Below are 16,730 nucleotides of genomic sequence, written 5' to 3'. Positions count from 1 at the left end.
GGTGTCACAAAAGCTATATTTGAAACCCAAACTCCAAACTATGACTTGTTCCCTTCATTACTCTGGTTTGTATGCATGACAAGGTGAGCGTGTAGTTTGGCTGCTGAAAATCTGTCATGATGTTCCAATTATTTTAGAGACTACAATGTGATGTTCAATTTTGTCCAACCGCCCTTTTGTGTATGATTAGCGATATTCCCCTCGCTGCTAAAAGATATCATATCCTCCAAGTAATGTAATTAGAAAGCATGGCAAATATTACCTATGGGGTTGAAGCATTTAACTAAAGCGAACGAGAAATGTTTATTCTTTGTTTAGCTTCTCTGAGGTCTCATCAACGACTGCTCAACTTTTCCATTAAATAAGCAAATTGACTAATAAAGTGTTTTTTGCCCTGAAGCATTAAAGCTATGCTTTTTCCCTCGCCCACTCGACTTTATAATGAAGCGTTGGAGCTTTGGGAAGTGGGGAAGAGATTAATAAGATAAAATCTCTCAACCGCCAGCGGGATTTGCATATCAAAGCAGATATAGTGAACTTGAGTGCCTGTCTCTGTGAGTGACGGTATGACCTCATCCTGCTTCTGAAAGACACAAACAGGGGCATTCAGTCAGAAGGAGGAGAGTCGTTTATTTCGAAAAGTGTTGGCATTTTAGATCATTCGGAAGGCGAAAGACTGCGTTAAAAATCCCTTCCGCACAATGGCGCCATACTGTCGACTTGTTGTTGTGTGAATGTAGAAACCATATTCACAGACATAACGCAAAGCCTTGAGCTTTTGAATCTTTATCAGTGAAGCTCTTTAATATGCCTCTTCAGCCTGGCAACGCATCCTCTGAGGCTTTTCAAAGAGAAATTACCTGCAATAGCCCCGTTGTGAGCACTGAATGGTTATCCACGTCCTCTTTTTCTCATTACTGCCTTATCAGTTGAGAACAGTTCTCTGAGGCTGAGGAGCCGTCGAAGAAAGGCTCTCAGTCTCTATGGGTGGCTTTGAGGATGTAATCTATGACTAAGTGACGGTTGGCCCGGCCACAAAATTTCATATTACGCTAAGACGATAAACATTGCTTTGCAAATTTCCTAATCCATTGTTAACTCTTGGACACAATCACTTGCAGGCCCGGATAGTGAGGCGCTGCGATAGATGACATAGGATAATGGTTGAGATTTATCTCTGCTGTCGAGAGCAAAGTGGGATGAGAAAAATCGGAGATAAAATTAATATTAGCGCTTAGCATCATGCAGCACCTTAATGGATGGGGATGGCAACGACACGCATGAGTGAGAAAGGACGTCACGCTCAAATGAGCTCATGTTAGTGTCCACACAGTTCCACAGATGTCCTAGACAAATGTGCTATGGGGCCACATCACATCAGTCTCGAGGTGGGGGAAAAGGACTCAGACGCTTGGTGTCAGCACATTCCCTGGAAATTTATGAAGCTCCTCCTCCACTGCACACTTCCTCGTAAGCTTTGATTGCTATTGACAGTTTAAAAACAATTTTGTGATCTGTGCAAGGGGTGTGCTGAGGGCGGGGCAAGTGGGGTGGTGGCCGCGGGCATCTACCTAAGGGGGGCATCCACAGAAAAGCACCCTCAATTTATGAGCATGTTGAAACCGCATCCGGCTGGGACAGAGAGGCGTGCACTTGGGAAAACTCCGATCTGCTAAACCTGCACAGGGTTTAAAAGAAGGCTTTCAAACTCGGGTTAGAGTTTTAAAGTAAAGTTAGGTTTTCAAAGGAGGGGTTTAAAATAAGGATAGGGGTTCAAAGTAGGGGTTTAACCTATGGTTATGCTTTCAAAGTAAAATTTAATAATAGGCTTAAGGTTTGAAAGTGTTTTTTTTAAATGAGGGTTCGGGTTTCAAAGTAGGGTTTCAAACTCAGGTTTGAGTTTTAAATTGGCTAGCTAGCTAGCTAGCTAGAAAGATAGATAGATAGATAGATAGATAGATAGATAGATAGATAGATAGATAGATAGATAGATAGATAGATAGATGCCCCATTGAGCACAGCATTCACTGGGTGACACTGGGTGGGGTCAAAGGAGAAAGTCTCAGGGGTTCGAAATAGCTATAGAGCATATGCATAAAGAAGAAATTGACTGACACACACGTTTTGTCCATTTCAAAAACACACTGTGATTATTTGGCATGATTTCATTTGTGTGCCCCTCAGAAGACTCCGTGCAAGCTCAATTTCAACTTCATTCTGATGATCCGCACTTTCAATTTGCCTGCAGCAGATCAGAGCAAACTGAGCAACGGTTTGCGCTAACATCATTTCACACTCATGAAACTGGTTTGACAGTCCCATTGAGAGCAAATAGAGATGAGAGAAAATTAATTCCTTGAGCCGCAATTTTATTCTGATTACGAGCTCAAGCATTTCACTGCCAATCCAAAGGAGTTGTAAAAGCAAGAGTTCTTGTACAGCTCTTGTATTGGATTTAATTGGATTGTCTACCTACAGTCAGTCTCTGCATGTTCCCGATGCAGTTTTAACAGCATACTGACCCCCCCGGCCCCCACCCCCACCTTTATTTTCCATTTGTGCAGACCACCAAATGTATATAGATTTTTAACATTTGAAAATGAGATGCCAAAATACTGGATGTGACAGGATTTTTCATTGTAATTGCTCTGCTTTGCTTAAGGCTGTGTTGGACCACAATTTGTTTCTGCCTTCAAGACAGTTCGGATTCATTTTTACGTTACTGCCACTATCTTGGCTAAGGCAACATAACGTGGCAATACTTGTATATAAAATGTGACGCACATTCCAAAGTAAAACTTAATTTTTTGCATTTAAAGGGGTAGTCAAGTCAAAAATTGTCTTTTAAGATGCACTTTGCTGGCCTACGTGTCTAATCATGATTCTGATTGATATTGTTGATATTAATATTAATATTTGTAGAATGTGAATTAAGCAGAAAAAAAACATTCATTTTAATTCATCTCAAGGGGTTGCTGGTGACTGAAAATGAAATCAGAGTGCCACAGGGCTAATAATCGTCATGGCTCACCTGTTTTCTGGATTTGGTCATGTGACATTTGCAAGCTCAAAAAAACATTTGCTTTTATGTAACTGCCTCTGATGATGCCTCCTGGCCAGGTCATCAGGGTAAATGTAGAAATCATCCCCAAGTGACCTTTGTGGTTAAATAAAGGTTACATTTAGAAGAAAAAACGAAAGCATTACACTAATTCGAGCATCTCTGCATTTATTATTCTTGTTCTATTGTGCTCTGTTGTGACAATGATACAAACGATAGAAAGTGATTATGTTTCAAATCTTCTCTGCCCCTACGTTACATCCATTTCACGCACAAAACAACTGCTTTAATCTGCCCCCATGATCAAAATGAAACATTCCTTATTGTTCTACTTTAAAGAAGAATCTCAAGACTTGACTGCCTTTGATTGTCTCTCTTTTGTTCTCTTTGAGTCAGACCATCATTTTTTATAAACACAACAAATATTATGAATTGCACTGATTTTAAAAATATGTCTAGTTTTTCTTTCCTCATGGATACCTTTCTTATTCTGTTGAACACAGTCATGACATTTTGTATTTATTTTCCTCTACTTGCAATATTTTTTTTCCTGTGTCTAATGCCTAATGCCAACTTGATCTTCATTTTAACTGTTTAATGGTTGGGGTTAGCAGAGGTGGGCAAACTACGGCCCGCGGGCCAAATCCGACCCGTTGGTCTTTTTAATCCGGCCCGCCGAAGGTTGGTACACAATTAAGGTTCAATGTCAACGACTGCATTCATTTCATTTGGACTTGTAATGACAGGCATTTCAACGCCAGGTGGCACAGTTACTTGAAGTTGCAGAGCATAGGGAGGAAGGGGGAGACGATACGGAAGCCCGCAGTAGCGCCAAGTCAAGCAAATCCCGTTCGATACGACGGAATAATGTACTCTTAAAGTCTGAAAAACGTGCCAAAAAATGCAAAATACTGCTTTTTAAATAAAGAAATCCAATTAATATTATGTCGAATTTAGTTCACCCTTTTGATCCGGCCCTCCATAATATTTTCTGGTTCTCATGTGGCCCTATGCAAAAAATAATTGCCCACCCCTGGGTTAGAGCTAGGGTTAGGTTTGACTTGAGTTTCAGTTTGTTAACTTTTCTTTATTATCTTTGAAGTTTGTTTTTTGTTTGTTTTTTGAGGTGGGGTGGGGGTTTGCAAATCTTCCTTCACCAACTCAATCTGGGAACGTACAAGTCATTGTTGTGGAAAGAAAACCTTATCACCTAATATAAATATGCTTCATATAAATTCATGCTTAAACAAGACAAATAGCTGCAATTAGTAAAGAGTAATAAATTTGTAGTCACTGGAATTAAACCACCCACGCATTTGCATTCTGGATGATTCTGGAATAACACAGACAAATGTATTCATTACAAAATAAAATATGCCATGGTGGTGACTGTGTTCTTAAAGAACCCAGTGTGGGAAGCATGAGTCATGATGCGCAAATTCTGAGCCATTTCACTGACTGTCGTCACCTGTAACGTCACACTGGAATGAGACGCTCACCTGTTATTTATGTTCTTTTTTATTTAGACATGTTGGCAGGGCCTGTCTGACCATTAGTTGAGTCAGAGGACACAACCTCCCACTGAGATCTTTTGTCAGGGAAAACCCAACCAAAAAACACCTTTGTGAATAACCCTCTGCCACTTAAACTTGTTAGAAGTAGAGCTTGTTCATTCTGCTGTAAATTTCAGGTGGTTTGAGATGCATATATAAGTTCAATGGCAAACTTTCACTTGGATGTGAGGGCTGCAAAATACTGCGTTAAAGTGACTACTACTGTGGTACCTTGAGATACGAGTTTAATTTGCTCAAAACATTCAAACTGCAAATCATCTCTCCTGGTACAAATGCATGAAAATACTATTTATCTGTCCCAGACTCCAGTGGAATATGTTTTTTCTAAATATAAAAAATTGCACTAGGATATCACACATCATAAAAACATGCAGAAATCAGATAATAGAACAATCGCAAGAGTAATAGTAAACAATTTTTCCTTAGTTTTTGCTTCATTTCAATGGACATTTTTCTGCTCTTTCTGGTATGCCTGCCTTGGCCACTTGGTGGCAGTATAATACACACATGAAGACCAGTTTGAAAATTGACTCCATAAACTACAGCTGTTTTGTTTTTTAAAATAAAGAATATATGCCTTATATGCCTGTGAGTATTGTGTTTTATACAGTATACAGTGTATGTAATGGACTGTCCAATCGGTGTGTTGTTTTAGCATAGTCAACTCTTTACAATCCATGACCATAAAAACATTTTTCTATGTATTTCAAGAGTGTTAGTTGTTCCATATTTGCATGCGACACGGTGCGGTATAAGGATATATATACAGTATGTACCATCCAGAGCCAGCACACCTATTCATGAAGAAACTATAAATAAACTGAGGCTGAGCAAGTACACGGAAAATTTGTTTGTTAAGTGGAAGGGAACATATCTTCGTCTTCTGATTGGCTCCTGGCTCTTAAAGCCAACATTCCACAGTAACTTCCCCACTGGCCGAGTGTGGTCTGTCACTCACCTGGAGGAGTCCTTGAACACTGTGTTGGGCTGCCCACTGCAAGTTCAAACCGCCTCAAGGCATCACAAATCCATTCACCGTGTTGGACTGAGATTATAGCAGAAACATGTTTGTATCAGTCACGACTGTCATCACTCTGCTTGGCTTCTGTTCGCTGCATCCTACTTCTGGACAGGTAAGTGCACTCTTGACAAATGCAAAAAGTTTGGAGAATTTAAAGTGTTTAAGCTTAGATTGGAAATCATATTGAAAGCAGTGAGTTGGGAAACTTTGTGCCTGGCATCACAAACTAAAGCAAACTCGAAATGATCCCAACTTTGCACATCGGCGCCAGATTATGAATACACTGACTATATCAGTGATGAATACATTTTGACTGTCAAAGCCTCCTAATTAAACCGAAACTTGCAGAAATATCAACGTCTGTATTTGCTGTGGTATTACTCATGAACTGCCACCATGTTTGTTTTTATCTACAGTTTGTGTCCACAAGGACATACGGTATGAGTGTACAGTATATTATTAGTACATATAGAGAAGAGACAAAAATGAGCGGATGGGGGGCCTGTACAACAACTTTCCACTGCATACCTGCATGCCTCCTACGCGCTTGTGCTAACGTCAACCATACATGTGAAATGTGGTAAAAAGAGACCTTTGACAAATACACGATAAACACCAGCCAACCTCCTAATGACTGAAGCCTCTCCAAACCTCACTGCTGTCCAGATCAGAAATGTTTCCAACAAATATTGACTCTTCTTACGTAACTGTTGCTGGAAAACACATTTTTGGTTGCCTGAAAACATGCATGAGGTGATGGGGGCAAGGGGAAAATGATGCTGTTGAAAGAGGAGTGCAAGAGGTGAGAACCCATTCAGCGTAATTCAATCGATTTTAAAAAGTAAAGTATCTTAGTACTATCAGGACAAAGATAATTAATTTTCAGATTTGATTGATGGTGTCAGTGAATTTTATTTTATTTTTTAAATTGGGTTGTATTTCACAGTGGTGTAGGAACGCTCTGAACTGAGAGTAGCCGCCTGAAAATATTAAAATATTAACACCTTGCAGCAACAACAACAAATCTAACAACCTAAAAAGATCCTCACAAATTGCCCCCGTCTTCAAAATAAATAAATAAATAAATAAATGGCACAAAACTAAGGGCTGGGTGAAATGTAACTACCGTATTTTCCACACTAAAGGTTGCACTGGATTATGAGGTGCACCTTCAATGAATGGCCTATTTTGCCTTTTTTTTCATATATTGGAGGCACCGCGTTATAAGGCGCAATCTACAATGCATCCACCAGATGAAGCTATGCTCAAGGAAATGCCAACAGAACACTACGCTAAACTACACCCTGATTTACATAGCGACGATCAGATGTCAGTAAAACTTATTTAATAAAGCAGCGACGTAGTTCACTTAACCAACAGAAAGTTATAACACTGACTCGTTAACATTGAACTCTCTTGCCGCTGCTCTATTTCCGTGTTCAACTGCGAAACCGATTGCCTTACTTTGAACTCTGCTAGCAAGGAGCCATTTTGGAGGTCGAAATATTACCGTAATGACCATACACAAGGCGCATCGGATTTTAAGGCGCGCTGTGAGCTTTTAAGAAAATGGAAGGCTTTTAGGTGTGCCTTTTAGTGCGGAAAAATACAGTAGGAATTAAAAATGGTCATGAAATCCATACCCCAATGCAAATTGATTGAAACAAATGTACATGTTCTAAACTGAGAAATTAAACTAAAATGTCACGGGCTTTAAACACTTTATTGCAAGCTGCTATCTCATCTCACTTCCCACCAGTCAAGTGACTGGCCATAAGTAAAATAATAGGGCTTAAAAAAATAAGACAATAAGCTTAGGCTATGCTTTATAATGAGTTTTGTCTGTTGAGAAAACATGTTTTCAAAACGACTTTAGTGATACTGAAAATTCTAGAAGCAGTTTCTAATGCCTACCTGCTTTTCCCTAGACCTGTAAACAGTGGATATGAAAGACACTAAACACAACATTCTGTTTTCCTTCCTCTCTTCCCGGTGAGTTCAAGTAGCGCTTCAAGTAAAAAATGATTTCTCCCGGGATGACCAAGCCATTTGTATCCATAAGGCAAGCTTTTCTTTTTTTTTTAAATTTGGGAATTGTACATTTTATTAGGGGATTTCCGTGGTGATGGTTTCGCACATGAAACATCATTTAAAATAAGGTTTTGCACAATAGGTGCCTGTGATGCTTTTCACCATGGAAAATTCGGAGGGAGGACCATAAGCTCAAAGTTTTGGGAAACCAGCAACTCCGTAAAAGTCATAATTTGTTTGATCTAACTCACTTCTCGAAACTACCTTTCATTTTGCCTGCGCTCCGCATATTTCTTTGCATCTGCTTTTGGATCGAGATATTTAAAGGCCGGAAAACCAGCACAATTTGTCCCAGAATTGATCAATCACTTTGCACACGCTTAATTCATTTGTGTGCATACACTCCTCCTACATGGTGCATAATTAATTGTGCGGCAATTAAATGTGTTTAGCAGACAAAATCCTGGTTGAGCCCACAAATTAGATTAGCTTCCACATCTGTTTGCATGCACAATCGAGCACAAACTTTCAGTAAATCAGGCCCTTAGGGTGTCTTGTAAATGCTACGATCTTACAGCTCTTCATTGAGCAAATGGTGAGTGACCTAGCACGTAGCAGACACATAATTCTCTATAGCATCACTTTCATTGGTTTTGCTGAGTTCACTCATTTTCCCTGATATGATACTGATAGTTACATAAACGTTTCCCTGCCAACTGCACCCCCGACCATACCGCATCTGAGAAGTAGACTGGGAACATTCAGTTTCTGCCTTACAGGACATGATTGTGTGGGTAGACGTTCGTTCCATCATGCACATTGGACAAATACACTTTGATCCAAGCATGTTTACTTCAATATCAAAGAGCACAAGACTCACATTTGCAACAGAGCTGATTTGAAGGTTTCAGTGCCTAACATTGACGCTGCATTTTTGGGGGGTAAACCCGATGCCTCCCAAGTCATATTTCAGCAAAGTGCCATAACATATGTTTTTGCATTAGTTGAATATTGTATATTGTTTATTTTGTCTCGGTTATAGAGACAGTGTATAGTGATATTGCGATCTTGGGTTGAAACTTCAAATGAAGGAGATGTTTCAAGAAAAAGGGAAAATAAACACATATATACAGATGTGGATCAAACTTAAAGCTTTGGAGGAGTTTTGGTGAAGTGAGTAATAACCAACTTATGATCTCACTTTTGGATTCCAGGACTGTTCAAGCAGACTGGAAATGCAAGGATCCCTGAAACAGATCCAGAAACTTCTCTCAGCTCATGAAGCCTCTTACTTGCAGAGCCTGCGCAACCTAAAGAAGAAAATAAACCTACTGCAGAGAAGCACAGGGAAGCACTCTGTGAGAACCATAAACAGTGAGTTCTAAACAAGGGGGAAAAAAATAAATACTACTGTACTAATGTATTATAACAAGATAAATATTCATGTTCAGTTTGATTATTTCTACAAGGTACTTGCCCAAAACTGGATGTGCCAAACAATGGGAGGAAACTGGGCAAATCACACAGCGTGGGCCATGAGGTTCACTTTTTGTGTGACCCTGGCTTCGAACTTGTCGGAACAGAGAGCAGAATTTGTCAGGAAGGTCTGAGCTGGAGCGGCCAGCAGCCGATATGCAGAGGTAAAAATGACCAACATTCCCAATTCTCTTTTCAGTGTGTGACTCATTTACGTTTTATGTCCTAGGCATTTTTCAAACATCTTACATAAGAGGTAATGTCAATATATGTCCAAATATTTGCCGCACTATTACTATTATGGAGAGAAATACACATCATACGCGTAAACCTCATTACCAGTCAATCTAACATCGGTATGAATTTTCAGATGTTTCTTTTCACACAAAATTGCAATATGTTGTTGCTTTTAGGAAGCCATTACACAACATTGAATTAAGGTGACTTTATTTTGTCAGCTGGTTGTTCCCTAGTAACTCTAGCCGTTCATACTTTTATGAAACCAACCCTCAACGTCTTTCATTTTCTTCCTACAAATCTTCCTCACACAAACTTCTCATATCTTGGTTTGTCTTCACTCAGAAGTCAACGAGTGTGCGTCCATCCCATGCCTGAATGGGGGAACGTGTTTGGATGAAGTGAACCAGTTTTCTTGCATCTGTCCTAAAGGCTGGGCTGGAGAAACCTGCCAAAGCCATGTGCCAACATGTATGTATAATATACTGATGTGGAACCCCACTGCAGATGGATGGATGGATATGAAATTCATATAGATTTTTCTTATGCAGTGAAATGACGGGGGAAAAAAACTTTTAAAACAACAATAACGCAGGGCTGTTCAAGACTACTGCACACCACAACTACACTACAATATTAAACAAACCCATAGTTAATTAAATACTAATACTTATGACCAATGCCTAGGTACAAATGATATATTATAGACATAGATATCTATAATCTCTCTCTCATATCCATCCATCCGCTTTGCAATCCATTTATCCGCACCCGGGTCGCAGGTATGCTAGAGACTATCTCAGCTGTCTTCTGGCAGGAAGAGAGATACACCCTGAACTGGTTGCCAGCCAATTGCAGGGCACACAGAGACAAACAACCATCCGCGCTCACACTCACACTAAGGGACAATTTAGCGTGCACCATTAACCTACCACGCATGTTTTTGGAACGTGGGAGGAAACTGGAGTACCCGGAGAAAACTGGCACAGGGAGAACATGCAAACTCCACTCGGGAATGCTCTTGTGATGGATATTATTTGACTGTCCAGGTGTACCTAATGAAGCGTCTGGTGAAAGTCTACCTCAGATTTATGTAAATCCAGAGACAACACTTTTTTTAAACCTGGCATTCCATGGTCTATGAGAGGAGATTACTCTGCTCGGTGGTTTGGTTTGCCAATACAAGCCAATGTTACAAACCACAAAGTAGGATTTATTGAATTAAAGCCAGAAGTCCTGGACAATTTCTGGGTGAGTGGCTGTCTGCTCCCCGATGCACAGCTGCGGAATACAAAGAGACCTTATGTGTGAAGCCCAGTTTATTTTGCTTTTTTTCCTTTCGTTTCTCCATCAATTTTAAGGCATAATCAGTCAATGGGTAGTGTGCACTCTGCACTTCCTGCGTGGGCTTTTCTGCTCCCCGTGCCTAATAGGCTTACTCACTAGTGCTGCATGGTGCAAAGCAGAACAATTGCCACCTTAAATAATAATAACAAAAAAAGGTTTGTCTCTTTACCATTCTCCTGCATATTCAAGCTTCTTATGTTGTGATGTCATTTCATGGTTGAGTGAATAAAGCCATTACATACACCATCATTAAAGAGGCCACTTTAGGTACACCTGCACAATCAGGTTTATTTTAAGTGCAATGTCCTAAATTCTAGGGGCTATATTTCCGTAGACAGCACACATGCGCTCGGCCCATAACATTTCAAGTTAGGGGCTATTTTGCTTAATAAGTTATTCTGGAGCCCTGCCTCAAAGTCCCCCTATTACCCAAACGTAAGAACAGTTTTCCGCTCATTCTGTCCTGCGGTTTCAAAAGCCTGCATCATCTTTGACTGCTCCTCGACTGGCTGGTTGCTGCTTCATCTTGCAATGTGCTTTTAATACGCACTATTGTCTTCTTTTCCACAACTGTAAAACTAGCAGTTGGAATGACACAGACCATATCTGATCCTGACAGGGTCCATGTGTTGTCAACACTGAAGTTGGAGCAAGTGTACAGCTTGTGCAGGTTTCACAAGCTACTACATGTTGATTGGTTCAGTTGACTGTATTGTAAATTGATTAATTGGCCGCTCCCTTTAACTTGCTGGCCACTATCTTTGGGGGAAAAAAAGGAAAAAAAAATCTACCGGTAAATAACTACCACTACATCAGCACTGGAAGAACGCTGGCCCAGCCTGGTGCACAATAAAATGCGATCCAATGCAAATTCACATTACATCACAAGTTCTGCTTGTACTGCTTAACTTGACTTTATTTATATAAACCTTTAAAAAACAGCCACCGCTGTAATAACGTGCCGTAGATAAGAGATAGCATAGAATATTAAATAGAATATAATACGTTATTAGATATGCAATATTCTTTTCACATTAAAACATACAATAGCTGTTCCTTTCAAATTGGCATTTGGCATAAAGTAGGTGCAGAATTTTACTGTACTCATTCCTTCTTGTTGCACAGATGTGAGGCTGTTCGTCAATGAGAAAGAGCAACATGATTGAAGTCTCCACTGACTAGTCTGAGGGCACCGGGAAACTAAAATTAGGATCTTAAAATCACAGTGGGCATGACACCATTCATGTTAGATACAGACGCTCAAGTTTCAATGTCAACAAAAAAACTGTCGCTTTCTACCAGCCATTAATGTGCCTCCGGGCGACGAACACACATGATTTTCCAAAAATCATAATGCTTACTTATGGATGGATGGATGGATAGCTTTCAATGGTGGAGTTAAACCACACCAATAGAGCTAAATGAGATGATCAAAATATAGCAAATAAATGATGCATTGGTGTTCTATACTGATGCACTATGCAATTAAAAAATTAACATGTTGTTAAATAAATACCTTGCTGACTAATTAGTGAAAAGTGATTTTATTCATCCATTTTAATGGATCTGATTGGATTTTGCCAGCATTCCAAATGACTTCACCACTGAATTGATCCGGCTTGGCCAAATCGACCTCCAACCTCCAATGATCTTCTCCAACTTCTTCCGCAGTCTTCGCCACTGTTACAAACACCTCCGCTGCCACGTCCCCAGCCTCTGCCGCCACCACTGCTACACTGGCAGCTGACACCGCTGGGTCCTTTGTGCGTCCATCACGCTGCAACACTGTGCAGGGGACCACTCACTGCACTTGTGAGCCAGGATATACCATCGCCGGTAGAGACAGCACCACCTGCACCGGTATGACGAATAAGTGATGTCGCCACGAAACCCTCAAAGCAAAGTGGTTTCACATTAAGTGTATGTGTTGTGCATTGCAGATATCGATGAATGTGAGCTGTTTCATAATGGACAAGCTGGGAGACTCTGTTTACACACGTGCGTCAACACTGCTGGAGGTTATCGGTGCACCTGTCCTGCTGGATATAATGTGACCCGCGATGGACGCAGTTGTAAAGGTCCATTTTTCTTTTGTAATCCTGTCCACGTGAACCTTACATTTTACATCGGTCGCTGATGGTGTAGACCTTGAAAATGTCTGTAGCACATGGTAGAAATGAGGAAAAATGGGGAAAAGAGGTAAAGATAGAGTAATGGTGGGAAGCATGAATTCTCATTTATCTAGCACAGTGTTCTTTTAGAGTTTCTTTTCTAGAAGTGCCATTTGACCTTTTGCCACCTGAAAGTATGTGTGACGTCATGGTAAAGTGGTCTTTGGTGTAACGGCTTCCTCTCTGGGAGGACTTTCTCCAAGACTAGGTCATGTAGAAGTTACCAAAATAAATTCCTCGCTGCTCACTCCATCAGTTTGTTGACACATTTAAACTGATTTCTCAGGCAAGAAGTATGATGAATGCTACTTTTGTGTCTGACATGTTGTTTCTGTTTTTTTGCAGACATTGATGAGTGTGCCACCAGACAGAGTAACTGCAGCAGGGAGCAGACATGCATTAACACATATGGAGGATTCCAGTGCGTTCGTGTGGACTGTCCAAAAAATCCTCACGCCACTTACGTCAAAACATCACCGATGTAAGACTGACACTTGCGCTCACTGCAGCCCACAACAGTAACTACATCATCACAATTAAAAAAAAAAAAAAGGAATAAAACATTTCATTATTAAGATAAAGATATCCAATTTTGATTGGGACTGTCAAAGCTAATGAATAAAATGACACACATCGGACCACTGCAAACCGCAACAACAACAATACATTTAAAATTACCTCTGACATTTTTTTTTTAAAGTTCATACAACTCTTGTATTGTATCGAAACAATTTCCGCATTGTTATTCCACTTACTCTTGTTATGCTTTCTTTCAAGGCGGTGTGAGCGTAATCCCTGCCCTGTGGATAACAAGCTGTGTTCTCAGGCTCCAAATTCTTACTCCTACCATTACCTGGCTGTCGTATCCAACCTGTCAGCTCCCCGTGTCATGTTCCGGGTTTCAGCGTTGCGCCCGATAGGTGACACGCTTCGCTTCTCTCTGCTGGGTGGGAAGCAAGTTCGGCGCCATTTCACAGTCCAGCGTTCGGATCGGCTGACAGGTCAGCTGATGCTAAGCAGCCCAGTGCAAGGCCCTGCCACTCTGGAGGCTGAGGTGGAGATGAGTGAGCTGGAGAGACGAGTCCAGCTTGGCAGGTACATAACAAAAGTCACCATGTTTGTTTCTCCATATGAGTTTTAAAACAAAAAGTTGTTAAGAGTTCAAAATTAGACCTCGAATGGTTATTAAACACAAATATAAACCGGCAAACTGCCTTTCACGTTGTTAACAATACAGCTGTTCTTGCACTGCCGCATGGAATGGATTGCTTTATGAGAAGACATCTATACATTGCTGCAGAAATGTATTGGATTTTTTTAACGGATTCAGAGAAACATATTCATTGTGTAGTCCATGTAAATGTAATTTTCAATCACCTTTTTAAATTCCATCAGAATTAAGCAGTGTATTTTGTATTGTAAACTATGATTCCAGGGTGCCGTGGCACACTAGTGTGCAGCCTGTGAGAGATCATTAGTGCATGTGGGAATTCATCAATTTCACCTAATTTGCCCCGAAAATATTGAAATAATTACAAATACATGTGTGTTTATCTATCTATGCCAGTGATTTATAGTGATCGGTGGAACAATTAAACGCTCTTGGATGGCAGAGGGTTCCATAAAACTTTGTTTCCACCAGTAGGCAGTCATGCAACAGAAGAAAAGCTTTGTGTTAAGTTACTGGTGAACTGGGGACTTCACACTCAGTGCTGTAAGTCCTTTTGTGAGTGCATTGTGACGGGATCGTCATTAGTTCAGTATATATACTTTTTGTGACGTTTTTGTCTGGTGGTGTGTCGTGAGATTTTTCTCATGTAAAATGGGTGCCTTGGCTCAATAAAGGTTGGGAAAAGCTATTATCGACATTACTGTCCAATAAGTTAACCGATTAAAGCACTCGTCCTTCGCACCCTAAGCAGGTTGCAGCAGATGTGATATCACAAATGCTTTAGATTCTGATGTACAGTATGTATTCAAATGTGAACATTGTATCTCTCCCCAGTAAAAAAACAACAACAACAAAAACAAGTGTGTCAAAAATAGTGTGGTTATTTTTTTTTCTGTGTAAAAAAATTACATTACGCCATGCAGGTGTTTTCTGAATTTTGCCTTCATCGATGTGAGAGGCCCACATGTGAGCTGTTTCAACACTTTCTGTGTCGAAAGAGCCCACAGAGCAGGGTTGTTCTGCAAAGAGAGTGCCAAATACAGGCTACTCAAAGCGCTACTATGTTCTTACAGTGCATGAATAACCTCACTGCTTAAATTCACCTAAATAACCTGCAGGAGCACTTAAGTGCAAAATGTTCACACAGTGCATGCGTCTGTGTCTGACCCATCAACTGTATGTCTACCCATAAATGGTTTGTAAATTTATGCGTTTTTTCCAATCAAGAACTGCCAAGCACAAATATGTAACTGTGAATTATGAGGAAATATTGCTACCAAACAGGATGTGCTCAGGTGCAGACGATGCTCTGCAGTCTGGCTGAGACTGTCTCATGACAACACAGTCGGGACCAGAGACCTAGCCATCGGTTCCCTCGTTGCAGTTGCATGCTGAGTGCAGAAAGAAAAGATGCACCAGTGGCAGAATGGAGAACATTGGACAGTCATCACTGCCTGAAAGATGATGACTGAATTAAAGTGCTGTCTTTTTTTTACATTGCAAAATAATTCTCACAATATTTTTCCACCTTCCCTCGCTTAAATGAGTAGACTGGAGTCTGCCTTTTAGGGATTTACAAACACATTACTTACGTATAAACTTGTTCATAATTAATGCCAAATTTCTGCTTACTGCCTCTCGAAAAGCCTCCCTGTAAGAGTTTGTGCTCTCAGGCCTGCTCTGTCCATTCCGCTCTTAACATTCAACTTTTTTGTCTGTGAGATTGACGGCTGCCTTGAGACCCACAAAGAATTAATAATGTGGAGATTGCTGCTGTGAAACACCACTTCAACCACATCCTGATTGTTTTATGCCAAGCATTGAAATGGCCAGCGTCCACACTCTGAGTGGCCCCTCGATTAATTAACATTTGTTGGATTAATTAGTTTGACGCTCGCCTACTTGCAGTTCAGCACCTCTTCACAATTTTTATATATACAGTATATTTTTTTCATTTTTAAGTGAGACGAGGGGACTTACATAGATAGATAGATAGATAGATAGATAGATAGATAGATAGATAGATAGATAGATAGATAGATAGATAGATAGATAGATAGATAGATAGATAGATAGATAGATAGATAGATAGACAGATAGACAGATAGATAGATAGATAGATGTTGGCAAAATTCTCCCTTTACAAAGTGACGAGATTTATGCTACCTTTTGATAGACCACCTCAGAAATGAAGTTAGGTTATTTTATTGTTATGACTGATTTTTAATATGCTTCTCGTGGAGCTTTCCCGTATTTTACTCAAGGCAAAATATTGCATATTTGTTTCCTCCTTCTTATCCTGAAAAAAACGAAGGTTTTTAGTGCATATTAAAAAACGGAGCTACACCGCCGCCCTCTGTTCACACAGAGTAACTGCACACCCGTTTGCCAACATAATTTCCTAAATTATTTCCTAAAGCGTGCCACGTTCTTTCAGACGAATGATTGCGAATTGCGCTGAAATCGGGGAATTTTACAAACAGATTAATTATCACCGAAAACAGATGTATTATTCTTTAAAATGTTTTTTCATACTTGCTGCAGAACTGGATGAATAAATATTTATGTATGTGTAGATTAAGCCCTGACGAGGATGTGGAAAAGGGATGGTGGAATGTCAAAACACTCAGCCATGATGCTC

At 40.2% G+C, this 16,730-nt stretch overlaps 1 protein-coding gene across 1 annotated transcript; it reads left to right on the top strand.

The window, feature by feature from the left end:
- Positions 1 to 5,583: 5,583 nt before the first annotated feature.
- Positions 5,584 to 14,934, top strand: LOC147207643 (fibulin-7-like). The gene is made up of 8 exons (XM_086106621.1): positions 5,584 to 5,768; positions 8,902 to 9,061; positions 9,157 to 9,327; positions 9,746 to 9,871; positions 12,419 to 12,607; positions 12,688 to 12,825; positions 13,264 to 13,399; positions 13,696 to 14,934. The coding sequence occupies exons 1-8, from the start codon at positions 5,700 to 5,702 to the stop codon at positions 14,057 to 14,059; spliced, it is 1,353 nt and encodes a 450-aa protein (XP_085962747.1). The 5' UTR covers positions 5,584 to 5,699; the 3' UTR covers positions 14,060 to 14,934.
- Positions 14,935 to 16,730: the final 1,796 nt, after the last annotated feature.

This window comes from Hippocampus guttulatus, chromosome 3 (genome assembly GCF_054856545.1).
Source record: "Hippocampus guttulatus isolate MCC_2025c chromosome 3, RoL_Hgut_1.0, whole genome shotgun sequence".
Classification (NCBI taxonomy): domain Eukaryota; kingdom Metazoa; phylum Chordata; class Actinopteri; order Syngnathiformes; family Syngnathidae; genus Hippocampus; species Hippocampus guttulatus.
This window is presented reverse-complemented; position numbering and strand designations above follow the sequence as displayed.

Bases quoted from the DNA above. Each gene is read 5' to 3' on its own strand.
- LOC147207643 (XM_086106621.1), top strand. From the start codon at position 5,700: ATGTTTGTATCAGTCACGACTGTCATCACTCTGCTTGGCTTCTGTTCG. The intron at 12,608-12,687 runs GTATGACGAATA...TGTGCATTGCAG, and splicing joins AGACAGCACCACCTGCACCG to ATATCGATGAATGTGAGCTG. The intron at 13,400-13,695 runs GTAAGACTGACA...CTTTCTTTCAAG, and splicing joins TACGTCAAAACATCACCGAT to GCGGTGTGAGCGTAATCCCT.